We start from the raw sequence: 18,427 nt of genomic DNA on the forward strand, positions 1-18,427 counted from the left end.
GGTATTCTTTGCAGCATGAGATTGCATTGTCATGAATGAAGATGATTTTATTACGGAAAGCATAGTTCTTCCTTCTGTGCCAGGGAAGAAAGTGGTCAGTCAGAAACTCCACATACTTTGCAGAGGTCATCTTTACACCTTCGGGGACCCTAAAGGGGCCGACCAGCTCTCTTCCCATGATTCCGGCCCAAAACATGACTCCACCACAGCTTTGATGACGTCACAGCCTTGTTGGAAAAGGGTGGCCGTCCACCAACCATCCACTACTCCATCCATCTGGACCATCCAGGGTTGCAGGGCACTCATCAGTGAACAGGACTGTTTGAAAGTTAGTCTTCATGTATTTTTCTGCCCAATGCAGTCGTTTCTGCTTGTGAGCATTGGTTAGTGATGGCCGACTAGAAGGTTTATGCAAGACTCTGGAGGACTCTTCACCTTGATGTCCATGGGACTACAGAGGCACCAGCAGCTTTAAATATCTGTTTGCTGCTATGTAATGGTATTTTAGCAGCTGCTCTCTTGATCCGATGCATGGATCTAACAGAAATATTCCTCAATGTGCTTTTATCTGCAGAAGAAACTGCTATGTTTATATTAGGGTTAATCCAACCTCCAAATCCTCTAGTGGCTGTCTCACTGACAGCCGCTAGAGGCGCTTGCGTGATTCTCACTATGAAAATCACAGTGAGAGCACGCAAGCGTCCATAGGAAAGCATTGTAAATGCTTTCCTATGAGACCGGCTGAATGCGCGCGCAGCTCTTGCCGCGCATGCGCATTCAGCCGAAAGGGAGGATCGGAGGCGGATAGGAGGAGGAGAGCTCCCCGCCTGGCGCTGGAATAAAGGTAAGTTATAACCCTTTACACATCTTAGAGCCCGGCGGGAGGGGGACCCTGAGGGTGGGGGCACCCTCAGGGCACTATAGTGCCAGGAAACTAGTATGTTTTCCTGGCACTATAGTGGTCCTTTAATAATAACTAGGGTGCAATATAAGATTCCAGGCTTACTCTGAATGTGTTAAACTACACAGATCATTTTGATAGATGTTTTCATTAAGGATAAAAAAAAAATTATCATCTACTGTTTTTTTCCCCCCATTTAAAGGGACACTAGTCACCAGAACAACTACAGCTTATTGAATTTGTTCTGGTGAGTAGAATCATTACCTACAGGCTTTTTGCTGTAAACACTGTCTTTTCAGAGAAAATGCAGTGTTTACATTACAGCCTAGTGATAACTTCACTGGACACTCCTCAGGTGGCTGTTAGAGATCCTTCCTGGGTCATGGCTGCCTAAAATGCATCCAAACATTCAGTATCTCCTCCCTCTGCATTCAGACACTGAACTTTCCTCATAGAGACTCATTGATTCAATTCATCTCTATGAGGAGATGCTGATTGGCCAGGGCTGTGTTTGAATCATGCTGGCTCTGCCCCTTATCTGCCACCTTGACAGTCTCAGCTAGAGATCGACCGATATTGATTTTTTAGAGCCGATACCGATAATCTGTGAACTTTCAGGCCAATAGCCGATAACTTGCCGATATTCTGTACATTTACCATTTTGAAAAAATACAACTATTTCTAAAGGTAAATGCACAAAATATACATGCTACATGTAGTGGATGCATTGTGTTTAGACAGGAGATCTGTGTGTGTTTGTATAGTGGATGCACTGTGTATATAATGAATGCATGGTTTGTTTGTGTAGTGTGTATAGTGAATGCAGAGTATGTTTGTGTAGTGTGTGTATAGTGAATGTAGTGTGTAATGTGTGTATAGTGAATGTAGTGTGCGTAAAGTGAATGCAGTGTGTGTAGTGTGTTTATAATGCAGTGTGTGTGTTTGTGTACTGTGTGTATATAATGCTGAGTGTGTGTGTGTGTTTGTGTACTGTGTGTGTTTATAATAAATGCAGAGTGTGTGTGTGTGTGTTTGTATAGTGTGTGCAGGGCCGGCCTTAGGGGTGTGCGAGCTGTGCGGCCGCACAGGGCGCCATGGAGCAGGGGGCGCCGTGCGGACGCACAGCCGGCCGGGATTTAAAAAAAAAAAAAATTTATTTTTTTTTACGTTTGCGGTGGGGGCCGAGCTTACCGTGCGGCGGGGGCGGAGCTATAAGGAGTACCTGCTTCCCCATCAAACAGTCACCAGGAGTTGCACTGCCTCCACAATGAACTCCACAGGTAACTGTGTGATTGTCAGGTGAGTGTGACTCTCTGCCTGTGTGTATTACTGTCTGAGTGTGTGTGTGTGTATGACTGTCTGCCTCTGTGTGTCTGTGTGTATGACTGTCTGCCTGTGTGTATTACTGTCTGTGTGTGTGTGTGTATGACTGTCTGCCTCTGTGTGTCTGTGTGTCTGACTGTCTGCCTGTGTGTATTACTGTCTGTGTGTGTGTGCATGACTGTCTGCCTCTGTGTGTCTGACTGTCTGCCTGTGTGTATTACTGTGTGTGTGTGTGTGTGTGTGTGTGTGTATGACTGTCTGCCTCTGTGTGTATGACTGTCTGCCTGTATGTATGACTGCCTGCCTCTGTGTGTATGACTGTCTGCCTCTGTGTGTCTGTGTGTATGACTGTCTGCCTGTGTGTATTACTGTCTGTGTGTGTGTGTGTGTGTGTGTATGACTGTCTGCCTCTGTGTGTCTGTGTGTATGACTGTCTGCCTCTGTGTGTCTGTGTGTATGACTGTCTGTCTGTGTGTGTGTGTGTGTGTGTGTATGTATGTCTGCCTGTGTGTGTGTGTGTGTGTGTGTATGCCTGTCTGCCTGTGTGTGTGTGTGTGTGTATGACTGTCTGCCTGTGTGTGTGTGTGTATGACTGTCTGCCTGTGTGTGTATGACTGTCTGCCTGTGTGTGTATGACTGCCTCTGTGTGTATGACTGTCTGTGTGTGTGTGTATGACTGTCTGCCTGTGTGTGTCTGCATACATATCACACACAGTCATCACACCTACTATCACATACACAGACAACACAAACATTACAGCATACATGGATGGCCGGGGGGGCGCTGTGAAGATTTTTCGCACAGGGCGTCTAAATGCCTAAGGCCGGCCCTGAATGTGTGTATATGATGAATGCAGAGTGTGTGTGTATAGTGTGTGTATAATGCAGAGTGTGTGTATATAATGCAGAGTGTATGTATATAATGCAGAGTGTGTGTAGTGTGTGTATATAATGCAGAGTGTGTGTGTTTGTGTAGTGTGTGTATATGATGAATGCAGAGTGTGTGTGTATAGTGTGTATATAATGCAGAGTGTGTGTGTATATAAGGCAGAGTGTGTGTAGTGTGTGTGTGTGTATAATGCAGAGTGTGTGTGTTTGTGTAGTGTGTATATAATGAATCCAGTATGTGTGTTTGTATAGTGTGTGTGTGTGGATATAATGAATGCAGAGTGTTTGTGTGTGTGTGTTTGTATAGTGTGTGGATATAATGAAGGCAGAGTGTGTGTGTGTTTGTGTAGTGTGTGTTTCTGAAGGGATGTGATTTGTGTAAAATTGGGGGGCAGTAGAGGGCATTTTTTTTAAAATGGTGGTCCAGTGGCATGTACTGAGGAGTGGGGGGGCCCGCAGCAAGCTGTTACTTACCTTTCCAGCAGCTCCTCCAGCTCCCTGTGTAAATCTCGCGGCATGCGTGCTGCGCGGAGCTTTGCCATGGTAACGCTCTGCGGCCGCTGGACTCTCAAGATTTGCACTGGGGAGCTGGAGGAGCTGCTGGAAAGGTAAGTAACAGCTTGCTACGCCCTCACCTCCCCCCCCGGGACCGCCGGGCTTCTAATGGGCCCTGCGGTCCTGTTGTGTATTATCGGCAATATCTGTATCTTTATTAGTCAATACCAATATTGCCAAAAATACCAAATATCGGCCGATAATATCGGTAAAACCGATAATCCGTCGATCCCTAGTCTCAGCCACTCCTATGGGGAAGCATTGTGATTGGATCACGCTACCACTTCTGATGATGACAGCAGACTGCTTGTTTTTCTGAGTCAAACAGCATGCAGATTTACAGCTTCAGGCTTGAATACAGTAAGATTTTGCTATATTTATGGAGGCATGAGGGGCACAGGGGGGCTAGATGGTGGTTTTAACACTATAGGGTCAGGAATACATGTTTTTTTTTTCAATTCTGTTCTATTCAGCCCCAAGCAGTACATATGTCGAGCTAAAATAATAATAAAACCAGTTTAAATTCTGGAGTTATGTTTTTCTTTGTGTTTTATTTAAGGACAAAGCTCTAAGAATGTCAGTTCGTCTCCCAGCATCGAGAGTTTGCCTGGAGGCCGGGACCACACAGACTCTCCTCCTCTGTCAGCTGGGAAGAAAGATTCCTTTTTCAGCAGCATCTCTCGCTCCCGTTCTCACAGCAAGTCCCAAGGGAGAAAAGAATCTGTAAGTTCTCCTTCACTACCGCTAATATGTTCCATTTCTAATATTCTGATGAAAAGCAAATGTGCCAGTTTAATTAATACATGGCTGCAGAATTCATGTTTAACATCAGATGCAGACAAAAGCTAAGATTAACAGTCAAGTTCCTGTTCCTTAATAATAATATTGTAAGGTTTTTTTTTCTCTTTTTTATAATTAATTTTGGCATACAGTATTTGCTCTACATTAAATGGAAATATTATTTAGTGATGTTAAAAAAAACAGTCAAGATAGATAAAAAAAAACCACCAATGCATATTTAAGTAACTGATATGGCATCATGTAATGTTTCTGCTACTTTTAATCATTCACTACTTCCACTGTACACTAGAGCAGGCATAGGCAACCTTCGGCACTGCAGATGTTTTGGGCTACACCTCCCATGATGCTTTGCCAGCATTATGGATGTAAGAGCATTATGGAGGATGTAGTCCACAACATCTGGAGTGCCAAAGGTTGCCTACCCGTGCTCTAGAGTAACAACTGCCAAAGGGACATAAGGTGGCGGAGACGAACAAGGGCAAGAAACATGCAAATATGTGCGATAATATAGAGACACACAGAAGGGTGATATGGTAAAATGATACACACCAAGGGCAGATAGGTAGAGATAAACAGGGATACATTTGAGCATAGTCCATTAGTGGGTTACACTATAACGTTAGGCATGCAAACGTATTTAGAACGTTAGTGTTATAGTAACTAGTTTGATTTCAGGTTCTATTTACCCAAAAATAAAATAAAGCGATTTACCTTTACTCCCACGTGCACCAGCCTCCCTACAGCCTCCCTGACAATCTCTGCTTTCCCATAGTGATTTATTGGGAGGCTGGTGTGCATGCACAGAATTCAACATTTCAGCATTGGCCTAATGCATTTTTATGTGAGTGTTCAGCGTCTCCATAAAGAGCAATCTTTACAGGGCCAAACCAAAGAAGCCCATCAAGTGGCTGTCAAAGTGAGGTGGCATTAGACATCCATGTAAACACTGCCTTTTCACAGAAAAGGAAGCGTTAACACTGCTCAACCCGCAGGGACAGACAGACGCTGTGCCTAGAACCACAACATTAAGCTGTACGGGAATGTCCCTACAATAAATTATACCCCTGTATGCAGTGGTGTATTTTGGATTTGTGCTTCCCTATGCGCGACTAAATTTGGGCACCCCCAAAATCTAAATTTGCCCCCACAATTCGTGTCAAGGCCATTTTTTTGACTGACAGACACATGCCCGCATTGATACATGCACTGATATACACTCACTGACAGATACACAGTCATTGGCACACACATACAGTCATTGGCACACACTGTTTACCCAACACACACTTTCACTGGCAGACACACACTGACACACCCACTCGCTGACAGGCACACACTCTCACATACACATAAAATGACATACACACACTGACACACACTCACAGGCACACTTATTCTCACTCACAGACACACACTGTCAGCTACACTCACTCACTCACTCACTCACAGTAAGGTGGACAGCCCCAGAACACGAGACAAACAAGGCATTTGTCTGGGAGCTTGGGGTCGCATTTTTTTGCGCCCCCCCCCCCCCGAAAGTGCCGCCCTAGGCAAATGCCTTGTTTGCCTTGTGGTAAATACATCCCTGCCTGTTTGCACACATACTGGCACAACACTGAAATATACAGCGGCACTCATGCATACATGCAATGTATATGTATATTATACTGTACAGCATCCACAAATAAGAACATTGATGTTCAGGGAACCAGAGATGAGTAATAATGTTAGGGGAGGAAAGTCTTAATGAGTTTTCACACAGATTATTTAGGAGATAACCTGTGCATCTATCCATAAATCATTGTAACTGCAGTGCACCAAAAGTTATTACCTACCATAAAAACAAAACAAAAAAACACGCAGTAACCAGTAATTGGTACAGCTGAGACTGAGAAACAGTAACAAGCATAACACTTTCACATGTTTCAAATCTGAGCAACTCATGGGCTTTATCTCATACCTAGAGGGTTACAGGTTTTGACGCTATACATATACCATGTCTTGAGACCCAAAAGCTAATTTCCCAGTTTACTTTAGTGTACCGTATGCCTAAGGATATTTCTGAAATTATATGAAAGCAATAGCTCATGTGCTTACATCATGCCATAGTGTGTATGGGATGGGTTGTAAATTGGTGTTTGCCTTCATACGCAAATCAGAACTAAACACATAAACAAACAGAAGTTTTCATTTCCATCACTTTTCTCATATTTCTGTAGAGCAGTGCGTCTCACCCTGACATGGCTTCAAATCAAGTAACACTTGTCAAGACAACCCATTCTTCGATTGTAGAACTAACTTCGTTACCACTTCATTAAACCTTATGTAATAAGTGACAGATTTTGTAAACAAAATGATTTCATTGGACTATTGTCAGTGCTACTTAGGGGTCCCTATTGCACTTTGCTGCTATAGTAGAATCAGGTGTTCTAAATATTGGAAACTCACTGGGGGAAAAAGAGGAACATAATTTTCGGTCTTGATTCAAGAGTTCCACTGCCACAAATGTTATATTTTTGTTATTTTATATATTTTTATGTTATTGTTATTATCACTATGACACAGAATTGGGTTAAATAATTCCCCTTGTGGTTTTGGATTGAAGAAAATGTGCCTTCACTAGGCTGCTTGAAGCTTCAGATTTTTTATATAACTAGCAATGCTTTAATAAACAGATCATATACCGTATATACTCGAGTATAAGTCTTCGGCACATTTTACTTACATTGCCATTATACAGACAAGGGGCTGTTGGGGGCTGGCAGAGAGCTGTTACTTACCTTTCCTGCAGCTCCTGTCAGCCCCCTTCTCCTCCGCGCCGGTCCGGTCAGCTCCACTGTAAGTCTTGCGAGAGCCTCGGGGTCAGAGCCCGTGGCAACACTCCGCTCACAGGAGCTGCAGGAAAGGTAAGTAACAGCTCTCTGCCAGTCCCCTCCTACACAGCCCATCCACTGGACCACCAGGGAACAAGAAAAAATATAAATATTAATAAAATAAAATAATAATATTTAAAAAATAATAATAAAATAAAAAATAATAATATAACAAAAACCTTTATTTAAATAATAATTAAAAAAAATATTAATAAAAATGCCCACCCCCACCAAGGCTATGCAATACATACACAAACACACCCTGCATCACTCACACTGCACTCATACACACACTGCATTTATACACACACACTGCATTCATACACACACTGCACTCATATACACACACACACTGTAAATAAATATTCAATTAATATAATTTTTTTAGGATCTAATTTTATTTAGAAATTTACCAGTAGCTGCTGCATTTCCCACCCTAGTCTTATACTCGAGTCAATACGTTTTCCCAGTTTTTTGGGGTAAAATTAGGGGCCTCGGCTTATATTCGGGTCGGCTTATACTCGAGTATATATGGTAGTTTCATTACAATAATCCTTTCTTGTGTGCAAGTGCCCATTTCTGTGTGATCTGTGCACACTGAAATCATAAATCTGCTTTTGACTTCCAAATAGAAGGGTAGTAAAACAGATGTCTTTTACTGGATTCAGTTTGGAGCGGAAGGTGTATTAAATAAATATTGAAATTCCTTAATGCCAATTAATTTATTGCTACAATCATTGTGTATACACTATACATCATGCTTGTTTAAAGTGCTTGCTTATTTGAGAATGAAAGATCCTTAGTAAATCATAAACAGATTTTTCATTTATGCTGTTCTTCCTGTCCATATAGAACGGGAAAGTGGTGGGAGGGGGAAGGGGGTTATACATGATGGTGGAAAATAATGCCATCAAGTGGTTCTGGAGGTATGATGATAAACTGATGATTTTTATAGGGCATGATATATTTAGGCTAAGATTCTAGTGTTGGTGTAGTATACGAATTTGTGATTTGTAAGGTGAAATTTAGTAGTTAAATGGTTACTCCAAGCATTATGAAAAGAAAAAGGTAATTTTTCACGTGATTCACGTCACAGGAAGTGACGCGCCGACAAGCCGGAATTACAGGAAGTGATAATCAGAAGAACGGACCGGACGGTCCCGACGGAGAATAAGGGAAGGACTTGGCGGACATATTGGGGAGGCTTGGAGGGAGCAGTACATGGCCGGAGGTGCGGCCATATTTTGGTTGGCGTGGCACTTCCGGCCATGACTATATATGGAAGTGGGTGGGTTTGTTTATACATGTGCAACCAATTATTCACTTTGTTTCCTGTTCCCCCTTAGGGTATATACACATTTTTAATTCATTTGTTAAGACAGATGCATTTGAAAAATACCTTTTTATGGTTGAAACGCGTTGTGCTACATTTGCTTTTTATTTGTGTATATATATATATATATATATATATATATATACATTCTTTATTTTAAACTATTTGTTTAAATAAATCATTTTTTATACTTACTCTGGAGTCTGCTGCAATCTCATCAGTTCCTGCGGACATACCTGAAGGATTCATATTATATGTCTCAAGGAGGAGACGATATGCGCTAAAAGTTTAGAGCCAACTTGTAAAAGGCTCTGAAAATTGTGAGTTTGAAGAAAATCCTTTTTTCTCACTTTAATACTGTATATACAGGTCACACGATGTGTGTTTCATTTATTTATATGTAGGTTACAAGGAAAACCTGTTTGTGTGATTACCTGAAATATTGTATGTACAAGGTAACACCTATTTCTTTCTGTGAGCGCTAATTACCTTTTTCTTTTCTTAATCACATTTTTAAGTGTAAGAGGTGACACTACACTTGGGTTATTTTAGCTGCACCGGGTTTAAGAAGTCATATTAGCGCCTTTGTATCCTTTATTTGTTTTTTAACTATACTCCAAGCACTATGACCACTTCAGTGACCATTTTGAACTGGTCATGGTGCTTATAGTCTGCATGTGCAGTGTTTCAGCAGGGAAGATAGCAGACATTGCAGAACAGTTTGTTCTATAACCTGGGTACAGCACCAGCACATGGCATCACAATCACCACAGTGGGCTTCATTGGTAATCTGACATCTATTTCAGGAGTACATATCTTGGCAGCAGTTTTGGAGTACATTGGCATGTAAAGATCCTGAAGGATCCATTCAGAAAAAAATCATTTTTGTTTTCTTATAGTATAAAAAAATCAAGCGATCAATAGAGAATGTGTGTGTGTGTGTGTGTCGTAATGTCAATCTATTCGCTTATTCCCCTAATCCTAACCTCCACCTGCCTCTATAGTCACATTTACATTAATTCAGAGTATTTATAGGCTCAGAAGATTTATTATTATTGTTTTATTTTCCTCCATGGCTGCCTTACCACAGCTCTGCAGTTTTGCAATTCTGCACCACACTTGGTGATAACTTAATACATTCCTAATGTATGTAGTGAATCTGATAAAATGTACTTATTACATGTAAATCCTAAATGAGGGCTAAATGTCATTCTTCAAATTTATGGAGCTATTGGTTGGATTAGGGTGGATACTCTAATCTAAGGCAGGGGTTCCCGAAAGGTCGATCCCCAAATGTTTTAAAACTACAGCTTCTATGATGCTTTGTCATTCTAAATGCAGGCAAAGCATCATGGGAGTTGTAGTTTTTAGGCACCCCTGCTCTAAGGCTCTTTTTGCCTTTTTATGCCAGGAGGCCATCTTGACCAAAACAAGTGGGCATATCTAATGAAAAGAGAGATTGTCGGGGGGCGGAGCTTAGCCAGCGACCAGAGAAGACGTGCACTGCACGAGCTCTGGCAAAACAGGCACTAAAACGGCGGTCAAAACGAGCAGAAATGCCGCTAACCTCCTGCAAGGGGACCCATCGGTCTGAGAAGACCGGCCTGAACCGAGTGATACCGAACCCGACACCCGGGATTACCGGACACTGCAACGGCAACATGAGACCTACCGCAGGAAGCTGCGGAGAAAGGCGGCTGCCCTCCAGCAAGTCGCGCACAACCACCTGTGAGCTTGGAACACTCCCTCCCCCCCCTTTGGACCGGTGGGGGACATCCCGGTCCCCGCCAACAGTGGAACCCTACGCCCGGCGCCCTCTGACTATACCCGCGACCAGTCCAAGCAAGGCGGGCAGTGGGGCCTCCAAGATGGCGGAAGCATATGGCACAGCACAACAATCCACATACAAGCCTGCTGGGACGGACGCAACATCCCGGCTCTCACCGGGAGCACTAACTCGCACGCAACTAAGGGAACAAACTGCAAGCACGGGCCTGCAACAAAACGCCCTGTCAACATGGCGGGAGAAGCATGGCTCCCACACTCAGGAGACGTACTCACCCGGCTGGACGGGCACTTTAAAAAGCTCTGGCGGCAATTACGACGCAAGTTCTACCCACCCGCATCACCATTGTGGCAGATGGGCTGTTCCACCCCACAACCAGCAAACACCCACCATATGGTGAGGAGACCACCTCCCAAGCGCCCAGCTCCGAAAACGGGGAAAATCCTATCAAAGCAGCGGACCAAGCATCATGCCTCACACGACGAAAAAGCGACACCACGGAAACCACTCAGAGGACTCCGCATACGGTCACAACCGCAGCTTGAGCCACAGCCTGGGACCCTAAAAGTCAAGAGACTCAGACGGCATTCCCCAAACCTCTTCCGACTGCCCCACACAGTCTCTACTCCTCTCTCGACCATGTCGCTGGACTCCCCTGTACCACGAATCACTATGCGGCTGCACGCTCCACAGAGCACTGCCGGAAGCAACCCCCGAACCGGAGACAGCAAGCCCGGGGGCTACAATGGGAAGAATAGCTGCGACAAAGCCCAAATCCTGCCAGCGCTTGGTATCGGATGAAGCGCCCTTCACACTGCCTCGCATGGGTATTTTTTTGCACGAACTGCTTTCACGACAACCAAATACCCAATCTCAGTAATCCAAGACTTGTCCCACACGGACTATGCGGCCATGCGTGCTCATACTAGCGCTAACCTGTCATTACAAAATTATCTATGCTGAAATTTATTAGCTTAAATACAAACTGTGTGACTAATCTCCCACAGTTTCACATCTTATATTTTGCTATGTGCTAGCCGTTCAGCGACTATTGCCTACTCCTCTTATTATAAGCACAGATGGATCAAACATACTTAAAAATGTGTGATTAATCTTTAATAGTTTATTTTATTTATCCTATATTTTGCAATATGCTAGCCGTTAAGCGATTATTGCCTGCTCCTCCTATTATTAGCACAGACAGATCAAACATATTTAAAAAATATGTGACTACTCTCTAACAGTTTCATATCTACTATTTTGCAATGTGCTAGCCGTTAAGCAATTATTGCCTGCTCCTCCTATTATTAGCACAGATAGATCAAACATATTTCAAAAAATGTGTGATTACTCTATAACAGTTTCACATCTTATATTTTGCTATGAGCCAGCCGTTAAGCGACTATTGCCTACTCCTCCTATTATAAGCACAGATAGATCAAACATATTTCAAAAAATGTGTGATTACTCTTTACTAGTTTTTTTTTTTTTTTTTTTTTATAATTTTTTATTTTTATTTATATTTATCCTATATTTTGCAATGTGCTAGCCATTAAGTGATTATGGCCTGCTCCTCCTATTATTAGCACAGTTAGATCAAACATATTTCAAAAATGTGTGACTACTCTCTAACAGTTTCATATCTAATATTTTGCTATGTGCCAGCCGTTAAGCGACGATCGCCTACTCCTCCTATTATAAGCACAGATGGATGAAACATACTCAAAAATGTGTGATTAATCTTTACTAGTTTTTTATTTTTATTTATCCTATATTTTGCAATGTGCTAGCCGTTAAGCGATTATTGCCTGCCCCTCCTAGTGTTAACACAGATAGATCAACCATGTTTCTGAGCCGTATACTCACAGACCCACACTTTGCATATCACCTCTGTATTATATCTATAAAAATGTGCAGAAATATTACTTGCCATGTTTGAAAATGTTTGATTTTGCGTGTAACTGCTGATGTGGCAACACACGCGAGTTGTTAAAACATGCACAACAAAAATAAAGAATTAAAAAAAAAAAAAAAAAAAAAAGAGAGATTGTCAGCCTGGCGTGTGTGCATGCCAGGTTGACTGACCGTTCCATGCACAGAGTACACTTTAAGTGCTTTAGAATGGTCTCAATGCACAGAGTGCATGCAGCGCTTGCACATTTATTAATGCACTTGCGCTATGCTGTCTAAGGGACATTTCCCTGGTGTATAGACATTCAGGACACCAGGAAGCAAAGTTTGGACAGAGGACCAGGATCCTGTTACAGGGAATGTCCAATCATGTCTGGTACTGTTGGGCAGTATGATAGTGTGATTAGTAGATGGAAAGCAATGCCACAATATTAATTGAAAAACATAATTTTCCCAAGAAGCACACAGAAAATGCAGCCTGCAAACTTAGTCCTCTTACTTAAATTCATAACATGATAATAACATTGTTTAAAACACAGCTAGCATTATCATTATATTATTTATAATTTGTGATGAAATAGGTCCAGAAATCCCTCATTTTATCTCAGTATGTTGTATTTTCTTTTGTATTATTTGGCCTCCAGCCCAAAATGCCATTTCATGGTTGTTCTTTACATTTCTATTTAGCTACAGCTGAAAGTAGTCTCTGCATGTTGCTATCGTTAACTGAAAATTACTTGTAGAAGTGAGATTAATTAAAATAGACATGGCTCTGAAATACTGTAAGCCACCTTGTCGGCTGCTAAATATACGTTATGCAGATTTCTTTCTGCTGTAGGATTTCAAAACCGCGTGAATGTCCAAAATTAAAGTTTAAAACCAACTTACAAACCAGTAGCTTTTCAGTAAGAAATGCAACATATAATGGGATTATTGGGCTTCTCATGGGGTCTCATTTCTCTGCCAAAATAAACAGTTGGCCATGTCCACAAACTTTAATTAAACATCAAAACTGTATCTTAACCACATTCAGACATATGGTTTCATCCTGTTTTTCTTCCAGCAGACTCAACTAACATTGAGCTGGCAAGCATTATAGCTCTGAAGACATGGTTGAGTTGCTACTGACGCAGACTGGGTTATTCATTACTAAGGATATACATTGGGAATGCAAGGCAATTTTTAAATTTTAGGCCTAAATAGCCAAATTCAAAGTATTATCAGAATTGGATATCTTTTCCAGTATTGTGATTTCAGGCTAAAACAGTGGTTCCCAAACGTTTTAAGTTCAAAGAGCCCTCACTATTTCAGTATCTATTTCAAAGAGCCCTCACTATTTTTCAAGGCACCCCAAGTCAAAAAATGTTCTAGGTTGTATATATGTACAGCACTGCGGCATATACTGGGCCCCTAATCTTGGGAGTGGCACTGGTAGATTATTTAAAGAAACAATCTAGGCACAATAACCACTACATTACATTGTAGTGGTTATGGTGCCTTTAGTGCCCTCACAGGGTAAGTAGTCAAACTGTTTAAGAACAGTTTAACAACTTACATGGGGTCTGCCGGGATAGGGGCTGTAGTGTGTGTGTGTGTGTGTGTGTGTGTGTGTGTGTGTGAGAGGGGTGCATTATGTGTGTGCATGAGGGGTACAGTGTGTGTGTGTACAGAGGTGCATTGTGTTTGTGAAGGATATAGTTTGTGTGTGTATGTGGGTCAGTTTGTTTATGAGGGGTGCAGTGTGTGTGTATGGGGGAGCTATTGTGTGGTGTGGGGTCTGTGGGGGTAGGAGGGCAAATTAATAAATATATCCTTTTTTTTTTTATTAAAAATAAAAATGATGTCCCCCCTCCCTGCTTACCTTTGCCTGGGAGGAGGGGGGACATTTCCTACAATCCATGGTGGTCCTGGTGGGGAAGCCCTGGTGGCCACAGTGAACTCTAGCAGCCTCAGGAGCTGCTAGAGTTCACTCTTGCGAGATTCAGAGCATTGCCGTGGTAACCGTGGCAACGCTCTGAGTTTTCGAGAGGAGAACCCGACAGAGCTACAGGTTAGAGCTCCCTGGGTCCTCTCTCCCTGCCCTGCCGGCTGTCAGCAAAGTGCTCGCAGTCCTGCAGAGCCGGCAGGGGAGAGCACAATTCCCGGTGCTATCATCACCAAATTTGAAATTCACTTTGATTTCATGATACATCATACTTTAGACATTAAACATGCCTGTTTTCTATCCATAGAAGGGTTTTAAGGCATGAAGTCAGTTTTGAGTTGACTAGTCATACATTTGAAATATTTGCAATTCATGCAGATTATTATGTAATTCATATTTTATTTTGATTTCTCTGTCGTGGCTTGTGAACCTATTGAGCAAAAATGTATATATAAATTATTTAACATAATTAAATAATTTAGAAGTTTCACTTCCACTTTATATTTTTTAAATCCAATTAGACTTATACAGATTTGGATGAATAGCATAGAATTAAAACCTCACAGTTTCTTAGCAGCGAGTGAGGGGTTGGGCTTTGGTTGCCAGGTTAGCCCTGTTTTTTGTCAAACGAAGGCACCCAAACATGTATTTTACCATAACCACCTTGGTAGGCTCTAGGACTATCAATGCGTAACTTGTACATTTAGACTCTGAAAACACATGCAGCCAGAATGGAAGAAGGTAAATTAACCGGACAAAATATTAGGCAACAGATGTTTTTATTAGTTATTTAGATTTTTGTGTGCGTCTGTTGAATACCAACAAGAATTTGTATTGCGTCAGATGTATTTGGCACATGTCTATTTTAGTAACCAGCTATTTCTTTAAATAATAAACAGAGTGTTTTCGGAATCATTGAAAAGATTTGTGGCATTGAGGTCTAAAAATAAATACATCCAAAAACAGCAGAGGATTTCATTTTAAAACAAAACATTTTGGGGGCGGGGCCAACCGCCAAACGGATCAGACGCATCTAGTCTGAGCTCCAGCGCCTAAATTGATTTATCGGAGCCAACTCTGTACCAACTGCACCCACTAACCCACAAAGGTGCCCAAACCACCCACAAGCTACAGGCGAACACGAGGGTACCAGCATCGACCCAGCACGGTACCGGAGTCACCCGATCGAGATTTGAGGCCTACCGGGCTTGAGCTGGGATGAGACGGCCGCTCTCCCAGGTCTCCGAACGGCGTTTAGTTGCCCCCGCCCCCCCCCCTGGACCGGTGGGGGTTATCCCGGTCCACACGTGCGACCACGACCAAAGTCCACCAGGCCCAAACAGCGGGCATCAACCAAGCTGCAAAGTGCGGACATAAAGATTCACCACAAAATGGCGGAGCACCCATGGCCGCGTGTGAGGGCAAAGACAGAGCCGACACGCAAAAAGAGCCAGCCTACCACACAGTACCACCTCGCGAACCGTGAAGGCTCCCAAGAAGGGCTAACTGATACCCCAGGGCAGAAAAAAACACCAGCAGCAAGCAGCAAGCAAGGAGAGGACAGACGGGAAAAGCGTAAGTCCCCCCTGGGCACTCAAGAAGCAACATGCACACAGCCTCACCAGACAGGCCCACTCGGGCTGAAGACCTCCTGGGGATTAAACCCCGAGCACACTCACGGTCCAGCAGGGGCCTGCCTCCTATAAGACCCGGGATCTAAATGACACAGCACCGCTTCTGCTTGCATCAGGCATTCCACAGGACTCCCTTGTCCAACCAGGCCAAGAGAACGCAGTATCTCCAAGGCACTTGTGGGACCCGACCAGAACAGTCACGTTCGTGCTGCAGGGTCTCACACCCGACCCCTACATGGCTATCCCCACCTAAACGAGATCGGATGGAAACACCGCAGACTAACAAGGTGGCACAGGCTTAAACGCCACCCATGTCTCGAACACACGCAGGGTTGGGGGCAACTCTCTGCCCGAGAACTGTTATAAATCCCTCTGACCCCCCGGACTAACCCTGTAGATAGCGGTACACTTGAATCTATTTAATTGCGTATGTCTGCATATCATTCTTATGTGCCACATATGCTCTCTCAGCCGATGGGTTTTCTTGCACCAGCCCCGCAGTACAATTTAAATCTCGCATAGCCCTTCAAGTCAAGTCATGGCACCTGCCATAATTAAGTATAAATCAGCACCTACACATAGCCCAATCACACATCCACGAAAATCTACTAATGGTATTAACCCTTACAATGTTCTACACAATGTTTTGTTAAACTACATGTCACATACTACTAAAAATCACTACTGGGTTATCTCTTGATTTACAAACGTGCAGTAGCTCGTAATGTATAAGCATGATCAACACTCGACTTGTTACACAATTTGACTCTTAAAAAAAATGTGCTATGTTATCGATGCCACACTAATGTTATACGATGTTTACCAAACTGTATGCACCAGCTGTCGTGGCAGTGCAAACGTATGTTCTTCTTACAATGCACAAATAAAATAAAGAATTAAAAAAAAAAAAAACATTTTTCAGTATAGCCTTTAGGCATTATATCCAGTAACCGTATCCTCATAATGTTCTATTTTAACATGAGACACTGTTATTTTTAGCAGTCTAAACTTAAGTGTCAATGATAAGTTTATCTTAATATTCGAGGTCAAACAGTGATGCATTTTATTTTTAGTACTTCTTGACTATTTGCCTGTCAGAGGGTATCTGGTTGTTTTTGAGAAGAAGCCCTATTTATTCTCAAAAACAGAAAACAACAAACAGCCTGAAGGCAAGTAATATTGCTAGCAGCAATGTAATTGGCCAATGAAATAAGTCATGCTGCTAGTAATTTTGCTTTATCATGTTTTTGTTTTGTTATTTCTAATCATAGATATGTGTCAATCTGTTCACTAACTTGGTGGTACTATGTACATCCGACAAAAAACGGTCGTTAAGGACCGCGGACGTACCTAGTGCATCCACGGCAAATTAGAGCACTACACTTACCTGGACCGGCGATCCCGGTAGGGGGGGACTGCCCGAGACCCCAGCAGTCCACCTGCAGCAGCTCTGGCCCTCCAGGGCCATGTGATCACAATGTGATAGAAGGCTATGGAGCTGCCAGCGGGGGACTTTCTGCGCTATCAAGCAGTCCCCCGGACACCTAAACTGTAAAAAAAAAAAAAATTATAAAAATCAATATATGATACATATATTATATATGTATAATATAAAATAATTAAAGCATTTTATAATATATTAAACATATATAATGCATATATATGATTACATTATAAGTGTACTTTGACATTTTTACACATATATCTCAAAATACACTTATAATGTAATGATTATTATTCATATATAGGAAATAAAAGTGTATGCATACATACACACACACATTATATGCACACATATTACATGTGTATATATATATATATAAATATATGTGTGTGTGTGTATATATTACCGTATATACTCGAGTATAAGCCAACCCGAATATAAGCCGAGGCCCCTAATTTTACCCCAAAAAACTGGGAAAACTTGTTGACTCGAGTATAAGACTAGGGTGAGAAATGCAGCAGCTACTGGTAAATTTCTAAATAAAATTAGATCCTAAAAAAAATATATTAATTGAATATTTATTTACAGTGTGTGTATAATGAATGCAGTGTGAGTGTATGAATGCAGTGTGAGTGTATGAATGCAGCGTGAGTGTATGAATGCAGCGTGTGTATGAGTGCAGCGTGTGTATGAGTGCAGCGTGTGTATGAGTGCAGCGTGTGTATGGGTACAGCGTGTGTATGAGTGCAGTGTGTGTGTGTATGAGTGCAGCGTGTGTGTATGAGTGCAGCGTGTGTGTATGAGTGCAGCGTGAGTGTATGAGTGCAGCGTGAGTGTATGAGTGCAGCGTGAGTGTATGAGTGCAGCGTGAGTGTATGAGTGCAGCGTGTGTATGAGTGCAGCGTGTGTATGAGTGCAGCGTGTGTATATGAGTGCAGTGTGTGTGTATGAGTGCAGTGTATGAGTGCTGTGTGTGTGTGTGTGCAGTGTGTGTGTGTGTATGAATGCAGTGTGTGTGTATGAATGCAGTGTGTGTGTGTGTTGCAGAGCCTTG

At 42.4% G+C, this 18,427-nt stretch overlaps 1 protein-coding gene across 2 annotated transcripts in view; it reads left to right on the plus strand.

Moving 5' to 3' along the window:
* TBC1D5 (TBC1 domain family member 5) overlaps window positions 1-18,427 on the plus strand; it is a 571,110-nt gene that overhangs the window by 485,529 nt on the left and 67,154 nt on the right. For both annotated transcript variants that reach the window (XM_063452310.1, XM_063452309.1), the window contains exon 19: window positions 4,227-4,390. In XM_063452310.1, coding sequence (XP_063308380.1) covers window positions 4,227-4,390 — 164 coding nt within the window. The remainder of the gene's footprint in view (window positions 1-4,226; window positions 4,391-18,427) is intronic.

The sequence above is a fragment of the Pelobates fuscus genome, chromosome 4 (genome assembly GCF_036172605.1).
Source record: "Pelobates fuscus isolate aPelFus1 chromosome 4, aPelFus1.pri, whole genome shotgun sequence".
Classification (NCBI taxonomy): Eukaryota; Metazoa; Chordata; class Amphibia; order Anura; family Pelobatidae; genus Pelobates; species Pelobates fuscus.